At 44.3% G+C, this 16,677-nt stretch overlaps 1 protein-coding gene across 4 annotated transcripts in view; it reads left to right on the top strand.

Annotated features, from left to right (window-relative positions):
* Positions 1 to 7,504: 7,504 nt before the first annotated feature.
* HCFC1 (host cell factor C1) overlaps positions 7,505 to 16,677 on the top strand; it is a 29,650-nt gene continuing 20,477 nt past the window's right edge. For all 4 annotated transcript variants that reach the window (XM_073639846.1, XM_073639848.1, XM_073639844.1 and 1 more), the window contains exons 1-4: positions 7,505 to 8,551; positions 14,936 to 15,084; positions 15,478 to 15,638; positions 15,748 to 15,956. In XM_073639846.1, the coding sequence (XP_073495947.1) occupies positions 8,356 to 8,551; positions 14,936 to 15,084; positions 15,478 to 15,638; positions 15,748 to 15,956 (715 nt within the window). In that variant the 5' untranslated portion in view covers positions 7,505 to 8,355. The remainder of the gene's footprint in view (positions 8,552 to 14,935; positions 15,085 to 15,477; positions 15,639 to 15,747; positions 15,957 to 16,677) is intronic.

The following is a 16,677-nucleotide window of genomic DNA, read 5'->3' on the forward strand; positions in this document are numbered from 1 at the left end:
CCTGACAGAGTGTGGCTTATAATGTGCCAAAATATTAGCAAAAAAATGTACACGTCTCCTCCCTTACAGGAAGGCTGGATGCCATGAATGTACTGCCAGATGTGGAGTCATCTCTATCAGGCTAAGTCAGAAAAACTGAATATAGTCGTCTCATAGTCCCAATTTTACTGGACCACAAGTAAATTGTGGTTTTGAAAAATCGGCACCTAAGGTGGTTGGTTGGAGTTGACCCTAAGCGTTCTTCATGAGGAAGGATTTTTGTGCCCCTAATTTTACGTTGTAAATGCTGATAAGTATCTAGGCGGGAAAATTAAGAAACCTTTACAAAGGTTTGCTAAAAATTAGCTAGGAAAGCTGGTAGCACTCAGCACAGTCCAGGCCTTCATCACTAGGTTCACCAATACTGGGACATTACAGGTCACGGGGTGCACTATAGTGCGGCTCTACAAAGATACCAAAATTAGGGGTTTTGTGAGCCGGAAGCTCTGCTCGTTTTTTTTTTTTTACAAGTTTTTATAAGTGGGCATCCTTGTCTGCAAAAAAAATGTGTTCTTACAGATATTTCCTGGTGGCAGTTTCCTTGCTTAAACATTATTTTCATGTGTTGTAAGTCCTACGGAGAAAACCTGGATGAGTGCATAAGTAAACGCCACATCTAGAGCACTGCATTCACCCAAAAGATTCAATAAAAGTGAGTAAAAATGCCACAATAAAACCTATTGACTTTCTGCGAACCACACTAAGGGGTCATACTCATTTGCGAGAAAAATGAACGAGTGCAACCCGGTAAAAAATCGGATTGCACTCTGACTAATGTTATTCTATGAGTCCCTGCTCATATGTGATTTTTTTTCTCCGCTCAGACCGGACTGAGAAAAAAATTGCAGCATACTGCCATTGTCCGGGTATATTGACAAGACTCGCCAATGCAAGTCAATGGGTGCGAAAAATAAATCGCACGGCACTCAGACCATGCGGGTGTCGTCCGACTTTTAAGCACCCATCTGTTTGAAAACCTGACATTTCATCAGCCGCATAGAGTAAAATCACAGTGTGACAAAGTCAGAATAGACTACTGTAGATATATATACATAGAATAGATAGATATAACAATGTCAGTGACATATATAATTAGTACAGTGAGTGTGTAGCTTACTGTACATGTATTTTATTAATAAATACATTTCTGATAAAAAATGGCGTGGGATCCCCTGAAATTTTATTAACCAGCAGAGGGAAAGCAGATAGCTGGGGGCTGGGAAGAAAGTAATACCCATGGAGCTTCCCTGGCTATTAATATCCGTTCACAGCTTTATAGTTAGCCTTTACTGCTTATTAAAATGGGGGACCCCCCCCCCCAAAAAAAAAAAAAAATGACATGGGGCCCTCCCTATAATTAATGACCAGCAAATGCTAGGCAGACAGCTGCGGGCTGATATTAATAGGCTAAGAAGGGGCTATGAATATTGGCCCCCTCCCAGACTAAAAACATCAGTTCTCAGCCGCCTCAGAAATGGGGCATTCATAAGATGCACCAATTCTGTCGCTTAGCCTCCGCTCTTCCCACTTGCCCTGGTGCATTGGCAAGTGGGGTAATAGGGTTGGGGTTGATTTCAGCTTTGGATTGGCATCTGACATCAAACCCAGGGGTTAGTAATGGAGAGATATCTAGAAGAAGCCCTCTTTACTAACCCCATAGTCAAACTGTAAATAAAAAACACTCAGAATAAAATCCTTTATTCGAAATGACAGACTGTTTTTTTATTTTTATTTCAATAAAGGAAAGTTATACTCACCTTTACGCCTAAATCCACTGAATCCCATGTCCCCTGTAAAATAATATAGGATCATCCATCGGTCCTGATATTAAGTTGAAGGGGTTAGAATGGCCTTAAATTGATGTGAGTGAATGCGTTATGTTCGTCCCTTCGCTACAACGCTGAATATATATCTCCCACAAGTATTGGATAGATTCAAACTACGATATTCATCAGTGACCGCTGACTCCAACATGTCTTAGACATGCCCTTTGAACAGAGGAAGCTCTTGCCTTGGAAGTGTACTTCTCCGCCTCTGAATACAGGAATCCCAGGCTTAGGGCTCGCACTCATTTGCGTAAATAAACTCGCTCCGAAGTTGTTCCTGAAAAGTAGGACGAGTGTCATGCGAGTACATTGCGATTTTTATCAAGTAGCATTCCTATGACTTGCATATGCAATCCGTACGCAATGCGATTTTGACATTAGCTTTTACATACTGTAATTCTCTGTCATTTAAAGCTAGTTTTCTAAATAATAAAGCGATCTTATACACAGATATAGATACAGTAGATGTCCTGTAGATATTTAATATCACAAGCCCCCTACAAAAAATAAACTAGCACTATTTAGTGCCTTTCATGTGACACTAAAGGATTTTTAGCCTTTTTAAACCTATTAAATAATTATTTTTAAAAAATGGCATGGGATCCCCCTTACTTTTAATAACCAGCTGAGGGAAAGCAGACAACTGGGGGCTGCTATTATTATTCTGGGAAGGGACAGCTCACGGCTGTCTGCGCAGCCTTTACTGGTTATTAAAAAGGGGGTACCCCCCAAAAAAAATGACGTAGGCTCCCCACTTTTTTTAATAACCAGCAAAGGCTAAGCAGACAGCTGAGGGCTAATATTAATAGGCTGGAAACCAAACTGTGAATCTGGCTGCTGTGACCAGCGCGGACGTCAGTAAGGTTATCGCAGTTCACAGCCGATGAACTGCGATAACCTTACTAACATCACCGCTCGCAGTGTGTGAACTTACTGTCAGTTGTCACGCTGCGAGCGGTGACGTCAGTAAGGTTACCACAGTTCATTTTAAAGTAGTTGTCCGCTACTTTATATGACCCCCCAATGTATCCCCCCGGGGCCCAGAAGTGTTTTTGGAAATACTTTGCGGTGGCTTTTCTGCCTCTGAGCGGCGCTAGCGCTGGCCGCTCAGAGGCATCATGTGACCTGCCACTTATGTCACGTCAAGTGAGGCGTGGCATCAGTGATGCGCTCCCCACAGTGGACGCTGGGCTGTGGGTAGGGTTACCCCGTGCTTCACACCCAGCATCCACCGCGCGCTTTCCCAGGTAATGAGGGGGGTTAGAGCGCGCGGTGGATGCCGGGTGTGACGTGCTGGGTAACCACACACACAGCCCAGCGTCCACTGTGGAACGCAGAAGTGAGTACCCCCTGCTGCAGCCGGAACTTGACGTGACATCAGCCATCAGCGGATGTCAGAGCCGGCTGTAGCCAGGGGTCACGTGATGCCTGTGAGCAGCCAGTGACAGCGCCACTCACAGACAGAAAAGGCACCACAAGGTATTTAGAGAAACACTTATGGGCCCTGGGGGAATACATTGTGGGATCATATAAAGTAGTGGACAACCCCTTTAATAACCAGTAAATGCTAAGCAGACAGCTGTGAGCTGATATTATTAGCCTGGGAAGCTCCATGTTTATTGCCCACTTCCCAGAATAATAACACAAGCCCGCAGCTGTCTGCATTCCCCCAGCTAGTTATTAAAAATAACGTCATTTTTTTTCATTTAATTTTATATTTATTAGTTAAATACATAAACAGCAAACTACACACGCACTGCACAATTATATAGCTCACAGACATCTTACTATCTATTCTGCCGGCTCATGCTGTGAATTTACTGTACTCGTCTGTTCAGGTTTCCTATGAGATGTGTGCGTAAAAATCTGACGGCACTTGCATGGTCCGTGTGCCGTTGAATTTTTTTCTCACACCCACTGACTTGCATTGGCGATTCTCGCCCTAGATACGCGACCACTCGCAGCACCGATCCAAACTTAGAATAAAATCAAAGACAAACACTGAATCAATGAATAGCATTAGTCAGAGTGCAATCCGATTTTTTATCGGATTGCACTCGTCCGATTTAGTGCCTGGCTCCAAGAACTGATCTCTGCTGAAATTATCTGGTCACTGCAGGAGGTCCCTACTACAATGGAGGCTGAAGTGTCAGCTCTACTCCACTTCTAATTCTGCACAGCATTCAAATATTTTAAGCATTGGATATACCAGGTAAGGAATGGGTCTATTGTATTTTACGACACCACTCCTGACCCATTTTTTATTGCTCTAAAATGACCCCTGTAAAAAAAATAATGTATTTATTTATAACAATCTCCGCTTCAAGGTGCTGTCTTGACAGGAGGAAAAAAAGGGTAAAAATGGCTGCTGAGAGAGTCACAGACTGACCACCTGGGTACAAGACGGTACCAGTAAGCGACACTAGTAAGTACTGGTGACCAGTTTGCACCCTTTAAAAATTATTTTTGATAACCCCTTTAAGTGATTCCTATGATCGATTTGGCAGCGGTGTACACCTACTATACCCACTTTGTGTGAACTACGCCATAACAACGGCTGACAAAAACCAGCTGTAGAAGGCTAACGAGAAAGTGTCTGCATCTGCACACTATCCAGATGTGAGCCATAGACATGTTATAAATCTCTAGCAACGCTACTGCTCAAATTTCCTCTCAGATTCGTGGTTTATGCTAATGAGCCGCCATGTTTTCCGCCTCGAGAACACGACGAGGGGGGAGGAGGTGGGCTGGACGTCGTAGCAAAATGGCGGCGTCCTCTACCTCGTGCCAGTAAGCCTTGACAACCGTTGCTAGGAACCGCGTCTAAGATGGCGGCGGCGCCTGCAGAGAAGGCGCCATGACAGTTACTGGGATAAAGGACGGCTCGCAGTCCCTGGAGCGCCTCCTTGGTTATGACAAGCCGGCAGACGGCTTCATACAGCCGGCAGATATAGGAATAAATGTCTGCTTTGTGTTGTTTAATAAAATAATTCGTCTTTTTATGTCTTTGCGCTTTTGTGTTTTACCAACATCCGGGCGCACAGGAAGAAGCCGCCGCCATTAAAGAGTGTCTGCCTCTTCCTCCCTCCCTCATATGAGGGGAGTGGCCAACAAGATGGCGCCTGATGCAGACGTGAACGTCAGATAATATGAGACGAGAATAAAGTGTTTGTGTGACCGTATAAGCCGCAGGGATGAGCTAGTTCCCGAGGGCAGCGCCATAGCTGTGGTAGGGCGCGCGCTGAGGGCTAACCGTGCGGTGTCTGAGGTAAAACAACAGCATCCACTAGGAAGCTGCGGACAAGCCCACGGCTTGTGTTTGTGTTCCAGACGTGGAGGGTGCGGCTACGTCCAAACATGGCGGCTCCCTGACAGGAATGAAAGCTTCCTGAGCGTCTCCCTGCCAACGTCCTGTCATAAAGCCCTGGCTGCCGGAACCAATGGCTGCCAGACCTGTCTTTTATCCAGATGTATAATGTTACTTACCAAGCTTCTTCATAATAAAGTGCTAGCAGAAAACTGGAATTCAGGCTCCAAAATGGCGCACATTTATATAGTTTGACACAGATTTCTGACTAAAAATTGTTAAAACAGGTTTCAAATATAACAAAAAAAATAAAAATCTATAGGTGGCATAAAATACCCAGAATCAGCCATGACACATCAGCATTTACACATTATAGTGGTGACACCCAAGTGGCCAAATTCATTCTCAAATTTACGCCACTTTTTTGTCCCGCTTTTAGTGTTTTGCGCATTTTTTTCTTAAAAGCAATGTTATGTGGCCATCTGATTTTTTTTTTTTAGTTCACCACTGTGGGTGGCGTTTAGGGTTTCCAAATATATTCAACTTTTCAATAAAAAAAAAAGGCGCAGTATATTGCCGCACATGTACGCCGCTGTTCTGATCATTTGACGCAATTGTTGCTCTAAAAAGTGGCAATAAAATTAAAGAAAAAAATAAAGTCCATTTTTTTTATTTTAGCGCATTATTCATGAGCCGCTTTACGCCATTTTCAAGAATTTGGCGCCCATAGTGAAATCTAGAACGTGCTGCAGTAAAAAAAAAAGTATTTGTGGTGTTTTTCTTCATTTTTGGCAATTATTTTACATCTATTGGCATTTTTTATTTTTAAAACACATCGGCCCCCCCTCTTCGTCAAGACTTTGGTGATTTGCACACCGGTCTGGATGCACTTGGTGCAGGGGTAGTAAAATGCGCCTAATTCATGAATAGTTGGTGCATTTTTCAGTTTAAAAACGTCAAAAATTAAAAATAGGTAAATAATAATAATAAGAAAAAAAAAGGTAATAAAACAAAACCTCTGTCAGGCCACTTTTGCTAAGCTTCTGTCACTTTTCAGAAACGTGTCGTACTTGGCATCAAAACATTTTTTTGTGAACTTTTTCTATGCCAGTTTTTATTTCGTGGACTCAGGGCATCTTACATGTCGTACGCCATGAACTCACAGAAAACTATACGTGCCACAGATTCTTCACACAAAATGACTATACGCTACACGTCGCGTGCCACAAAATGACTATACGCTACACGTCGCGTGCCACAAAATGACTATACGCTACACGTCGCGTGCCACAAAATGACTATACGCTACACGTCGCGTGCCACAAAATGACTATACGCTACACGTCGCGTGCCACAAAATGACTATACGCTACACGTCGCGTGCCACAAAATGACTATACGCTACACGTCGCGTGCCACAAAATGACTATACGCTACACGTCGCGTGCCACAAAATGACTATACGCTGCACGTCGCGTGCCACAAAATGACTATACGCTGCACGTCGCGTGCCACAAAATGACTATACGCTGCACGTCGCGTGCCACAAAATGACTATACGCATCACGTCGCGTGCCACAAAATGACTATACGCTACACATCGCGTGCCACAAAATGACTATACGCTACACGTCACGAACTCACACAAAACGACTGTTACAAGCCACAAATTCCTCACACAAAACGACTACATTACACGTTGCACACCAAAACAGCCTAACACAAAACGACTATACGTTACGCGCAATGAATGTCTCACACAAAACGACTATACGTTACATCACGTCCCACGAATTCCTCACACAAAATGACTGCGTTCTCCATAATGTACTCCTCATACAAAACGACTATGCCTTACACATCGTGCACCACAAAACGACTATATATTACACACTGCGCGCCATGAATTCTTCACACAAAACGCCATTATACGTCACGCGCCACAAATTGCTCACATGAAGCGACTACATTATACGTTGGGCCACGAATTCCTCATAAAACGACTATATGTCGCATGTGACAACAGAACGTATTACTGAATCCCTTCATGGCGCAAAACTAACAAATTGAAATTTGTTCTAAATATAGAAAAATTAGGTGCTCATTTTTACACAAAAGTCTAAAAGGACCGAGGTTTTCAGTCAGAAATGCCATAAGGCGGCCATATTTCAGTGTATGTGAGGAGACGAGTGATCAGGAATGATGGCGCCCGTTACTTCAGGTTCCCAGTCAGGGAGGCTCCTCTGCGAGCAGTTGGAGTATTCCCCTATCCGCTCTATGTAAGGTGATCCGCACACAAGGCCCCACTGAGCGTCTCTCACCGCCCCTAGCGCCGCCTCCATCTTATTGTCTCCGGAGGAGGAGGAAAGACAGGAGGCGGGCGCTGACAAGATGGCGGCTCCCAGGGAGGCGTGAAAAGAGGCTCCGGTGCCCTGGACCGTGTTTGCACACCGATAATCACGGTTGCCGACATTTTTTTTAAATTCCCTCGCTTCGGCCAGTTTATAGTTTTGTCAGTTTTTCCCCATTTCTCCTCACATCCCCCGAGTTGCGGCCGATAAGCGGTGGCGGCGGGGGTGGAGCCTTCACTTTCAGCCTCCATCTCCCGTCTTTTCGGTGCCGATTGCCTTCCTCTCGACGTTACTTCCTGTCCAGGAGACGGCCGCCGGTGTTTATGTGTTGTGTTTCTTTTATTTCTTTATCACAGTGTGTATGTGTGTTGTCGCCCCGCTCGCCGCCATCTTTGGTTTTCCCTAGCAGCTCTTTATTGGTTTGTTTGGACGGCACAAGATGGCGGCTCCCATGGACTCCCTCAGCTTCGCCGCTCCCGGGCGGAATTAAGGAAAACCAGCGAGGCCTGGCGAGAAGGAAAGGGCTCAAGCTGCAGAGGACGTGCGGCCCAGAGACAGGGGGAGGACCGGCCCGTGGAGGAGGCAGAGACTGGCGCGGGGAATCAGTTTTGTTTTCTCTCCGGCCGCCGTCATAAAATGGCGGCTCCCATGGACTCCACAGCGGCACAGTGAGAGCCGGCACGGAGCAGGCCGCAGACCCGGTTTTTTCTCTCCTTTTTATTTACACTGCTGACAGGAAGCAGCGGGACGCCGCCGCCTCCTCCCGTCATTTATCTCCCGCTTCATTAGCAGCTTTTTAATCTCGTTTTCTACTCATTGAACCGCCGCCGCCATGACGTCCGCTCCAACGGTGACCGGAGCATCCTCCTCCTCCGCCCTACAGCCCCGCTGGAAACGAGTCGTCGGGTGGTCAGGACCCGTACCTAGGCCCCGGCACGGACACAGGGCCGTGGCAATTAAGGAGTTAATTGTGGTATTCGGTGGCGGAAATGAAGGGATCGTGGACGAGCTACACGTCTACAACACCGGTGAGTGATATAACGGACACCGGTAGTGTTACGTCTGGCCTCTATGTGACTGTGTGTGTGTGTGTGTGACACTGGCAGCGTCCCCTCCTCCGGCCGCCCCGCACTTCAGCTGCGCTTTTAAAAATCCACAAAGAAAAATGGCGGGTTCCCCCAGCAGGAGGATCGGAGACAGACAGGGGGCGGAGTCAGGGGCGGGGCCTCAGTGCGGCCGGCTCCACTGCGAGGCTCTGACTGCACAGCGAGCAGCCGCAATGTCGGCCAGACCGGATCTGTGCGATCATGATTGTTTATTTTATTGATCAGATACACTTATAGATTATCCTGTTGCCTTTTGTGCAACTTAATTTTTTTTTTTTTTTTTCCTTCAAAGATATATTTTTTTTATTTTTAAATTTTGCCAATGATGGCAAAAGTTTTTTTAGGTATGTTTTTTTTTATTAAATTAAAATGTAAAAACTGTCCATTTTTTTTTTTTTTCTTTTTTTTTTTTTTTTGTAAGCGAATTTATATTTTTTTCTTTGTGTGTGTGTAATGATTGATACAATTTCGGGTGACGGGATGACTACCGTATAGACATTTAAAAAAAAAAAAAAAAAATGCCTCTGTTACGCTTGCAATTAATAGTTGCATTTGGAGCCGGTAGCGGCCGTGTAGGTGGAGCTCGCTGCATACTAGTCAGGCATTCTTCCGCCATATGTGTGTGTAGGATGACACTTAGGGGTTAAAATAGTGTATGTGTGGCACCGTCCCGCTTCCACTAGTCATTAGGCCTAAGGTGAATCACGTTCTGATCGGCTGTCAGTGTCTGCGGGCGGTGTGCGCCACTTCTCAGGCGTTTATGGCGCATCCTTTCTGTACGCTAAGAAGTTGAGCCGATTGACTTCCAGGATCATAATCTGTATAATCACAGGTGCCACGATGGGTTTTGCCACCATGAGATCTTGATATTTTTTTTTTGCACTTATTCAGCACTGCCACATGCTTTACTAACGAGCCGTAACTTCTGTATAACTGTTAGGCCATGTTCGCACTAGGCTTTTTTTAATGTAAATTATCAGCTGCATTTTTCAGTATCAGCAAAGTGTGAACATACCCTTTGGTAACATCTTGGCGAGCGATGTGGCAGTGCCGGGTTAGTTCTGAGAGCGAGAGCTCTACATAACACCACAAGATGTTGTGCTTTCACTGTGAGAGTGACAATGGAGAGATGTTGGATCCCACAACCTGGAAGTTTCGCATCTTGACTTTTTTTTTTCTTTTTGCTAGAAAGTGAGACCCTTTCAGGGGGGACACTAAGGGTATGTGCCCACGATGAGGAGCGGCTGCGGCCCTGACACTTCAAAACGGCCTCCGCCCTCATTATGCAAATGAGCAGCCACGTTTTGTCTCCCACCCCCCGACATGTGGACTTTCCTCATTTATGTGAGTCTATGGGGAAAGACCACATGCGGACCCACAAGAGAAATTGACATGCTGCAGGTCTGAAAGACGCACCACATGTCAGTTTCCGCGGGTGATCTGCAGGTTCCCAGAGATGCATAGTGGACATGAGATTTCTAGAAGTCCCATCCACTATGCTGTAACATCTGGTCTCTGCGGGTTTGACGCTGCATAAACCCACAGCTTCAAACCCGCAGCATGTCCTGATCATAGGCACTTACTCTTGGGGGGTGGGGGGGAGGAATGTTTCAGCGCATATTTGACATAACTACACAAGACGTTAGGAAATGGTCACTGTTGGGGAAGGTTTTCTTGCTTTCCTTCAGATTTTGATATAAAGGTGATCTAACCTATAGACCGGGCGATTGTTGACTCAGATGGCCGTCACAGTAACGATGGGAAATAGGAAAGATCTCATTCAGTTTTGCATTTGTATCATTTTTTTTTTGTCTAGTTATTGGTGGTTGTTTTTTTTTTTTTCAGCTTTTTTTTGTCAGTCTTGCATTTGCAGCTCATTCCTTTTAATTTGCACTTTTTTTTTTTAAAGTGTTCACCATTGTAAATGAGGTTTAGGGTTTCCAGATGTTTTCAGCAGAGTCCTCACGACTTTTTTAAAAAGACGCAAAATTTGTGTGGAAATATACTCCAGTCCCACCCCGCTCTGGAGAGATTTTATTTTTTTGGAATTTTTTTTTTGACATTTTAGCTTAACATTTGACTTTTCTAAAAAGTTGCAAAAATAGGTTGAAGACAAAAAATAAAGCTTTTTTTCGTATTTTGCAAAAGAAAAAACTCCTGAACCGCCATGAATACCATTAGACTTAATTATTATTATTTTTTTATTAAAATTAAACTAAAAAATGAATAATTGGGCCTGTGGTGTTTAATGCAGTCTTTTTTTTGCATAGATCCAGCAGGAGATGTAAAAGTTGATCCTGTTATATTTCCTTTTGGATCCGCTTCTGGCTGTGGGGTAAACCATATATGACACACATATCAGTATTGTTGGGCACAGTTTTCTGCCTGAACACTTATTAGCATATTTGCAGGTTATTCCTGGATTCAGTCTTTCCAGCTGCTTTGTCTGGCGCTTTCCTAATTCTTTGTCGCATATATCCCGGGCACTTTCCCTTTTTGTGGATTACTACTAGGACTGTGTGACGATGAGAGCGAGCTGTCAGCTTCTCCCTCCCCTGTATGTGCTGCTGTCTCCACCCTATTACATATAGGACTTCATCAGCTGACTGTCTCCTGCCGCCAATTCCACTTTGAAAGAGACGTCCTGAGCCGTGTCCCCTCCCTGCGTCGGTGACTGCTCTGTCCAATGTATAGCAATGTGTACGCCTGTCTTCCAGCTTGCTCTATGTATACAGTACATATTATATATCTATTCCTTAAATTAAATTTTTCCTTCCCAGTCAGCAATGTGAGGATTTGCTTTTTTGGCAGCTGGATGGGAGTCCTGAAAACCATCTACCGATATCCACGGCTCTTCTTTTGATTAGCCGGCCTGGCGCGACCTCATGTGCATCACACTGCGATGATGACATCACACCAGGCCACCTAATCAAAAGAAGAATCACGGATGGCTGGAGCTTTACATGTAGTTCTCAGGGTTCCCTGCTAGATCACCGAAGTAGCCGATGGACCGGGTCCTGCAAATTGACTTGTACCAACTCTTAATTATTATTTTATTTTTTTATTCACAAAGCTTGTAGTATTAGAACTGGCGTTAAGTGCCTTTTTTTACACGGGTTGTTGTTCTGCCCAAAAAATCGGCATAGTAATGTTTCTAATTGTTGCCCCTGTAAAAAATGTCCCTTATTATTGTCCTTAATTGCATCTTCTCTGCAGCCCTAATATCTTATTCCTTTGCACCATATCCCCCTCACATGAAGAAATAATCGTCGGTCAAACAAGCGGCTAATCTATTGTCAGTTCATTACGGACAGTGAATCTGCCCGTGGTAAACGAGGCCTCGTCCTCAGAAGAGCTTGCTCTTGTAGATATTGGATAACTTTATCTCTCCTCTGTGTGCATACGTGTGACTATTTTGTCTACTATCTAAGGCTGTGTGCCCACTATGCTTTTTTTTAAGCGTTTCCGCAGCGGCAATTCCGCTGCAGAAACACTTAAAAAACGCTTGGTAGAAGGCCTGCCATGTTCCCCAATGATAATCCTCATGTGCTGTGCACATGCTGCAGAAACTTCCGCTGCGGATTATCATTACGAAAAAAAAACGCAGCACTACCAATTATTTTGCGGAAATGCTGTGTTTTCGCCGCCATTGACTTGCATTGGAACGCATGGATTACGCATCACTGCATCTGTACATGCCGATAACATGCGTTACAATGTGCGGATGGTACCCGGGTTTGGAGAAGAGGAGACTCTCCTCCGGACCCGGGTACCATAGGACCTGTAAAAAAAAAGAATTAAAATAAAAAATATACATTATACTTACATTCTGATGGCCCCCGGTGTCCTTGTCTTGACTTGCTGGCAGCTCGCGGTAGACTAAAAGGACCTGTGGTGACGTCCTTTAGTTATGTGACGGGTCACGCGACCTCTGGAAAAATCCGGAGCATTTCTGCATCTTGGGCACATAGCCTAAAGATCCAGAAAACTGTATGTAGAAGCCTGGAAGATGTTCATGAAGGATATTGAAGTCGGGAATAATTCCCTCTTGTCATATCATAGATTATACGTGTAAGGGCTTTACTGCAAAATGTCCTACATTTTATACAAAGCTTTTTTTTTTTTTTCGGACCCCTCTTAATTCCCTATGAATCAAACAGAGAATTTGTCCTGCTTCATTGGATGCTGTATTAGGCTATGTTCACACATTGCGTTTTTTTTCTGCAAAGGAAAACCTGCTCTCGTCAGTAAAGAAGCTGCTTGCAAAAAAACAGGTTTTGCTGCGTATTTGCTGCATTTTTGTCAGGTACATTTGTCTCTTGTGCATAATGATAAAGTTTTTTACATAAAAAAAAAAAAAAAAACAGGATTCAACTTCCTCAGGTTTTTGCACAAAAAACAGCAAAACCTGATACCTATGTTTTTCCTCTCTTTTTTTTTTTATTTTTTTTTTATTTTTGCAAATCTAATCCCATGTCCTCTGGTCTGTGCTGTATATGAGGAGATCTGTCAGTATCAGTGCTGCGGATTCATGAAGATATTTTCTGTCAGAGCTGGTTACGATCAGCTACTGATGCATTTTCTTTGCTAGTTTTGATATTAATGAATTATTCCATGTTTTTTTTTTTTTTTTTTCGATTTAGTTTCTTCTGGGTGACAGCGGTCTCTCTAGTGCCACCTATTGGAGATTAGCTGCCTTGTGAGTTTGTATCTGTCATTGCAATGCAACTTGCTCTGCTCGGACTCACAGGATAGCAACCTTCAGTAGGTGGCACTAGCGAGATGTTTTTCTATGGAGCACTGCTAATAAGACTCCATACCCAGCTGGCGGTGCCCTCTTAAGAGGACATTTTTCTTTCTTATAACTGGAGGATACTTGCAGAAGACTGTATAGCCTGCCTATAATATTGTAGTGATATATAGATGGGTTTGGCCCCCTGATATTATTTATTTTTTTTGTATTAGTCTGCGGGTCTCTTGACTCACACAGACCTCTATGAGGCTGTTTATTTGGGGTCAGGAGCTGTGAAACGGACAAGTGAATGGAGTATTCTGGTTGTGCCGAGGCGCCGGTGATCTATCCCGCTGACTTGCTGGCGGCCGTGGAGCTGCCGGATCCTTTACGATGCCGTGAATTGTGGTTTTCCAAGACTCTGGTTCACTTGTCTCTTCTATACGAATTGGACGCACCAGCTGTCGGCATGTTGAGCCTGTAGTTCATCAATCAGGCAAAGGGGTATATAGCGATCGTATGCCCCTAACTTGGGCAACTGCATTTTAAAAATTCAGCAGTACTTATTATTTGGCAAATTGAAAAGTATAGTCCTAGACTTGCCACCCCGTCTGTGGGTACCGGGGACTTAACCCTTCCTGTAGACTGGGGTTTTTCACCGTTGTCATATGTACGCTGTATGTTCTTGTGGGGCGAGAGCCTGCCAGGATTTCATAGGCATGGATCATGGCCGCGACATCAGCAGCTTGGCTGCCCCACAATCAGGAGATTCCCCCCACCTCCTAATTTGCTGTTAATGCTGCAGCCGCCGTCCATGGTAGCCACCACCCCCAGTGTCGGATGGCACTATCCATGTTGTATGACTCGATTCTCTTTAGCTACAAGGACAGCCTTATAGAAAATCTGTTTTTTAAAGGGAAGCCGTCACTATGGTTTCCACGAATAAACCACAGGCATGCTTCTGTATATGTCTGTAACCATGCCCCTGATTATATTGTTATGTTGGGGGAAGAAGCGACATCCTGGGCAGGACATTAATCAAGGCATGGGGACACTGCCTAGATCTTATTATAAAAGCTTTTTTTTTCCACTAATATAGTAAGTCCAAACATTTAACCCGACATCATCTGTAGTAACGGGTTCCTTTTAGAACTAGCATATGGTTATGGACTTCGTACACACAGACATATTATGTCTCCATGCACAAGTTGTATATTCAGAGCATTGCCCTGTCAGTAAAAGCTTTCCTAGAAATCTCCTGTCTGGTAACATGGCCTTCTACACGGAGCCGCAGAGCAAGAAGTAGTTGCTTGCTTCGGTAATGTATGGAGTAATTTCTTTCAAATTTGCTTTCAGCTTTGAGTCGATTAATGTAGTTGACGAGGCTTTCAGGGAATAACTGAGCCATGATGGATTATGGTGAGGAGTTGTGCAAAGTTATGTCTGGATTTGATGAGACCACGACAGGAGCTTTGGGGGATGTTAAAGCATTGTCCGAAAAACTAGGGATCCCATTCTTGTATAGTGGATAAAACGACATCTTAACTTATCACCGCTTTTTGTTATTTTTCTAGCAACCAATCAGTGGTTCATCCCCGCGGTGAGAGGTGATATTCCGCCAGGTTGTGCCGCCTATGGATTCGTCTGTGACGGCACTCGACTTCTTGTCTTTGGAGGAATGGTGGAGTATGGAAAATACAGCAATGACTTGTACGAGCTGCAGGTAATTGTGTTTTTTGTTTGTGGTTTTTTTTTTTACATTTCTAGTAATTTTAACAAATGCTCGTTACTTTCTAGTTCACTATCAAAAACTTTTTCCCATTACTTCATAAGATAATTTTTATTTATTTATTTTTTTTTTTACTAAGGTGAAATGAAATATTTTGGTGCCCTTTTTTTCATGTTGGTAAAGTTGCATTGGAGGATATGGGACCGTATTCGTACGCACTACCCCCACGCCTCGGTGTTGCATCTGCCCGGTGGTCTGTACCCTCACCTCGGACACTGGGCAGTTCAGTTTTAGCTTGGTGACTGTGTAGGAGGCCGGAATGACCTGGATAAGTCGTTCTGGAGCCTCTGTACGTCTTACTAAAAATTTCTACTTATTCATATGCAGGCAAGCAGATGGGAATGGAAAAGATTGAAAGCAAAAGCACCAAAAAATGGCCCCCCTCCATGTCCTCGCCTTGGACATAGCTTTTCACTCGTGGGGAGTAAATGTTACCTGTTTGGCGGATTGGCAAATGATAGTGAGGACCCAAAGAACAACATTCCCAGGTATCTTAAATTGTTAACTTTTTTTTTTTTTTTTTCCCCCTTCCCCTTTAGATTTTTGTTACGCTTTTGACATTAATTTTAACTTGTACATAAATGCTTTATTATAAAGGTACCTGAATGACCTCTACATACTGGAGCTCCGTCCCGGCTCCGGGGTTGTAGCGTGGGACATCCCCATAACATACGGCATACTCCCCCCTCCTCGGGAATCACATACTGCAGTGGTGTATACAGAAAGAGACAGCAAGAAATCCCGCCTGGTGATATATGGAGGAATGAGCGGATGTCGGCTCGGCGATCTCTGGATTTTGGATATAGGTGTGTTTTACATATTTGCCTTACATGACTCCTTTTTTTTTTCCTTCTTTTTTGTTCCTCTGGAGACTTGGGGCAATGATCCTTTTAAAGGGAACCTGTCATTGGATTCATGGTGGCCGAAAAGAGAAATGCATGAATCAGACAGTCTGTGCAATTACAGCCATGTATGTTTTACGGATACCCTGCGGGATTTCAAAGTAAACATGCTTTGCAAAGTCAGGCACGAACAATTGTGTCTCTACTGACTAGTCCAATGTAATTTCTGGCCGGCTTCTCATTGCCCTGATACCTTTTGAGTGACAGGTGTCTTCCTATACACACAAGGGGAGCGATCTGTCAATCAACTGGAGCAGGACAGGGTGAGGACTAGTTGGCCGAGACTTGTAGTCCCAGGTCAATTTTTTTGCGATCGCAAGCCACAGGCAGCATTAAATGGATGGCATGTACTCTTTTAACTTCTTGTGTAGTGCTTTAGGCAACTTATTAGGCCAGATACCTGTGGCAGGGGTGGAGGCCTTGAATGCTTCTGACTGCCATGGTAATCCATTGGTAACCCACAATTGGTTCTGATGGCCAGACAGGAGCTCCCCCAGTCAAAACAACTTTTAATGTCACAGATGTGCTTTGGCATCTAAAGGGTTAAACTACAGGGACCAGAGCCAGCTCTGATATCAGCTGTTGGGGTGAATACCCTGCAGCGTCCTGCAGCTATACTACCGTC

The sequence above is a fragment of the Phyllobates terribilis genome, unplaced genomic scaffold (assembly GCF_046119375.1).
Source record: "Phyllobates terribilis strain yellow unplaced genomic scaffold, ASM4611937v1 Scaffold_7__3_contigs__length_470593459, whole genome shotgun sequence".
Classification (NCBI taxonomy): domain Eukaryota; kingdom Metazoa; phylum Chordata; class Amphibia; order Anura; family Dendrobatidae; genus Phyllobates; species Phyllobates terribilis.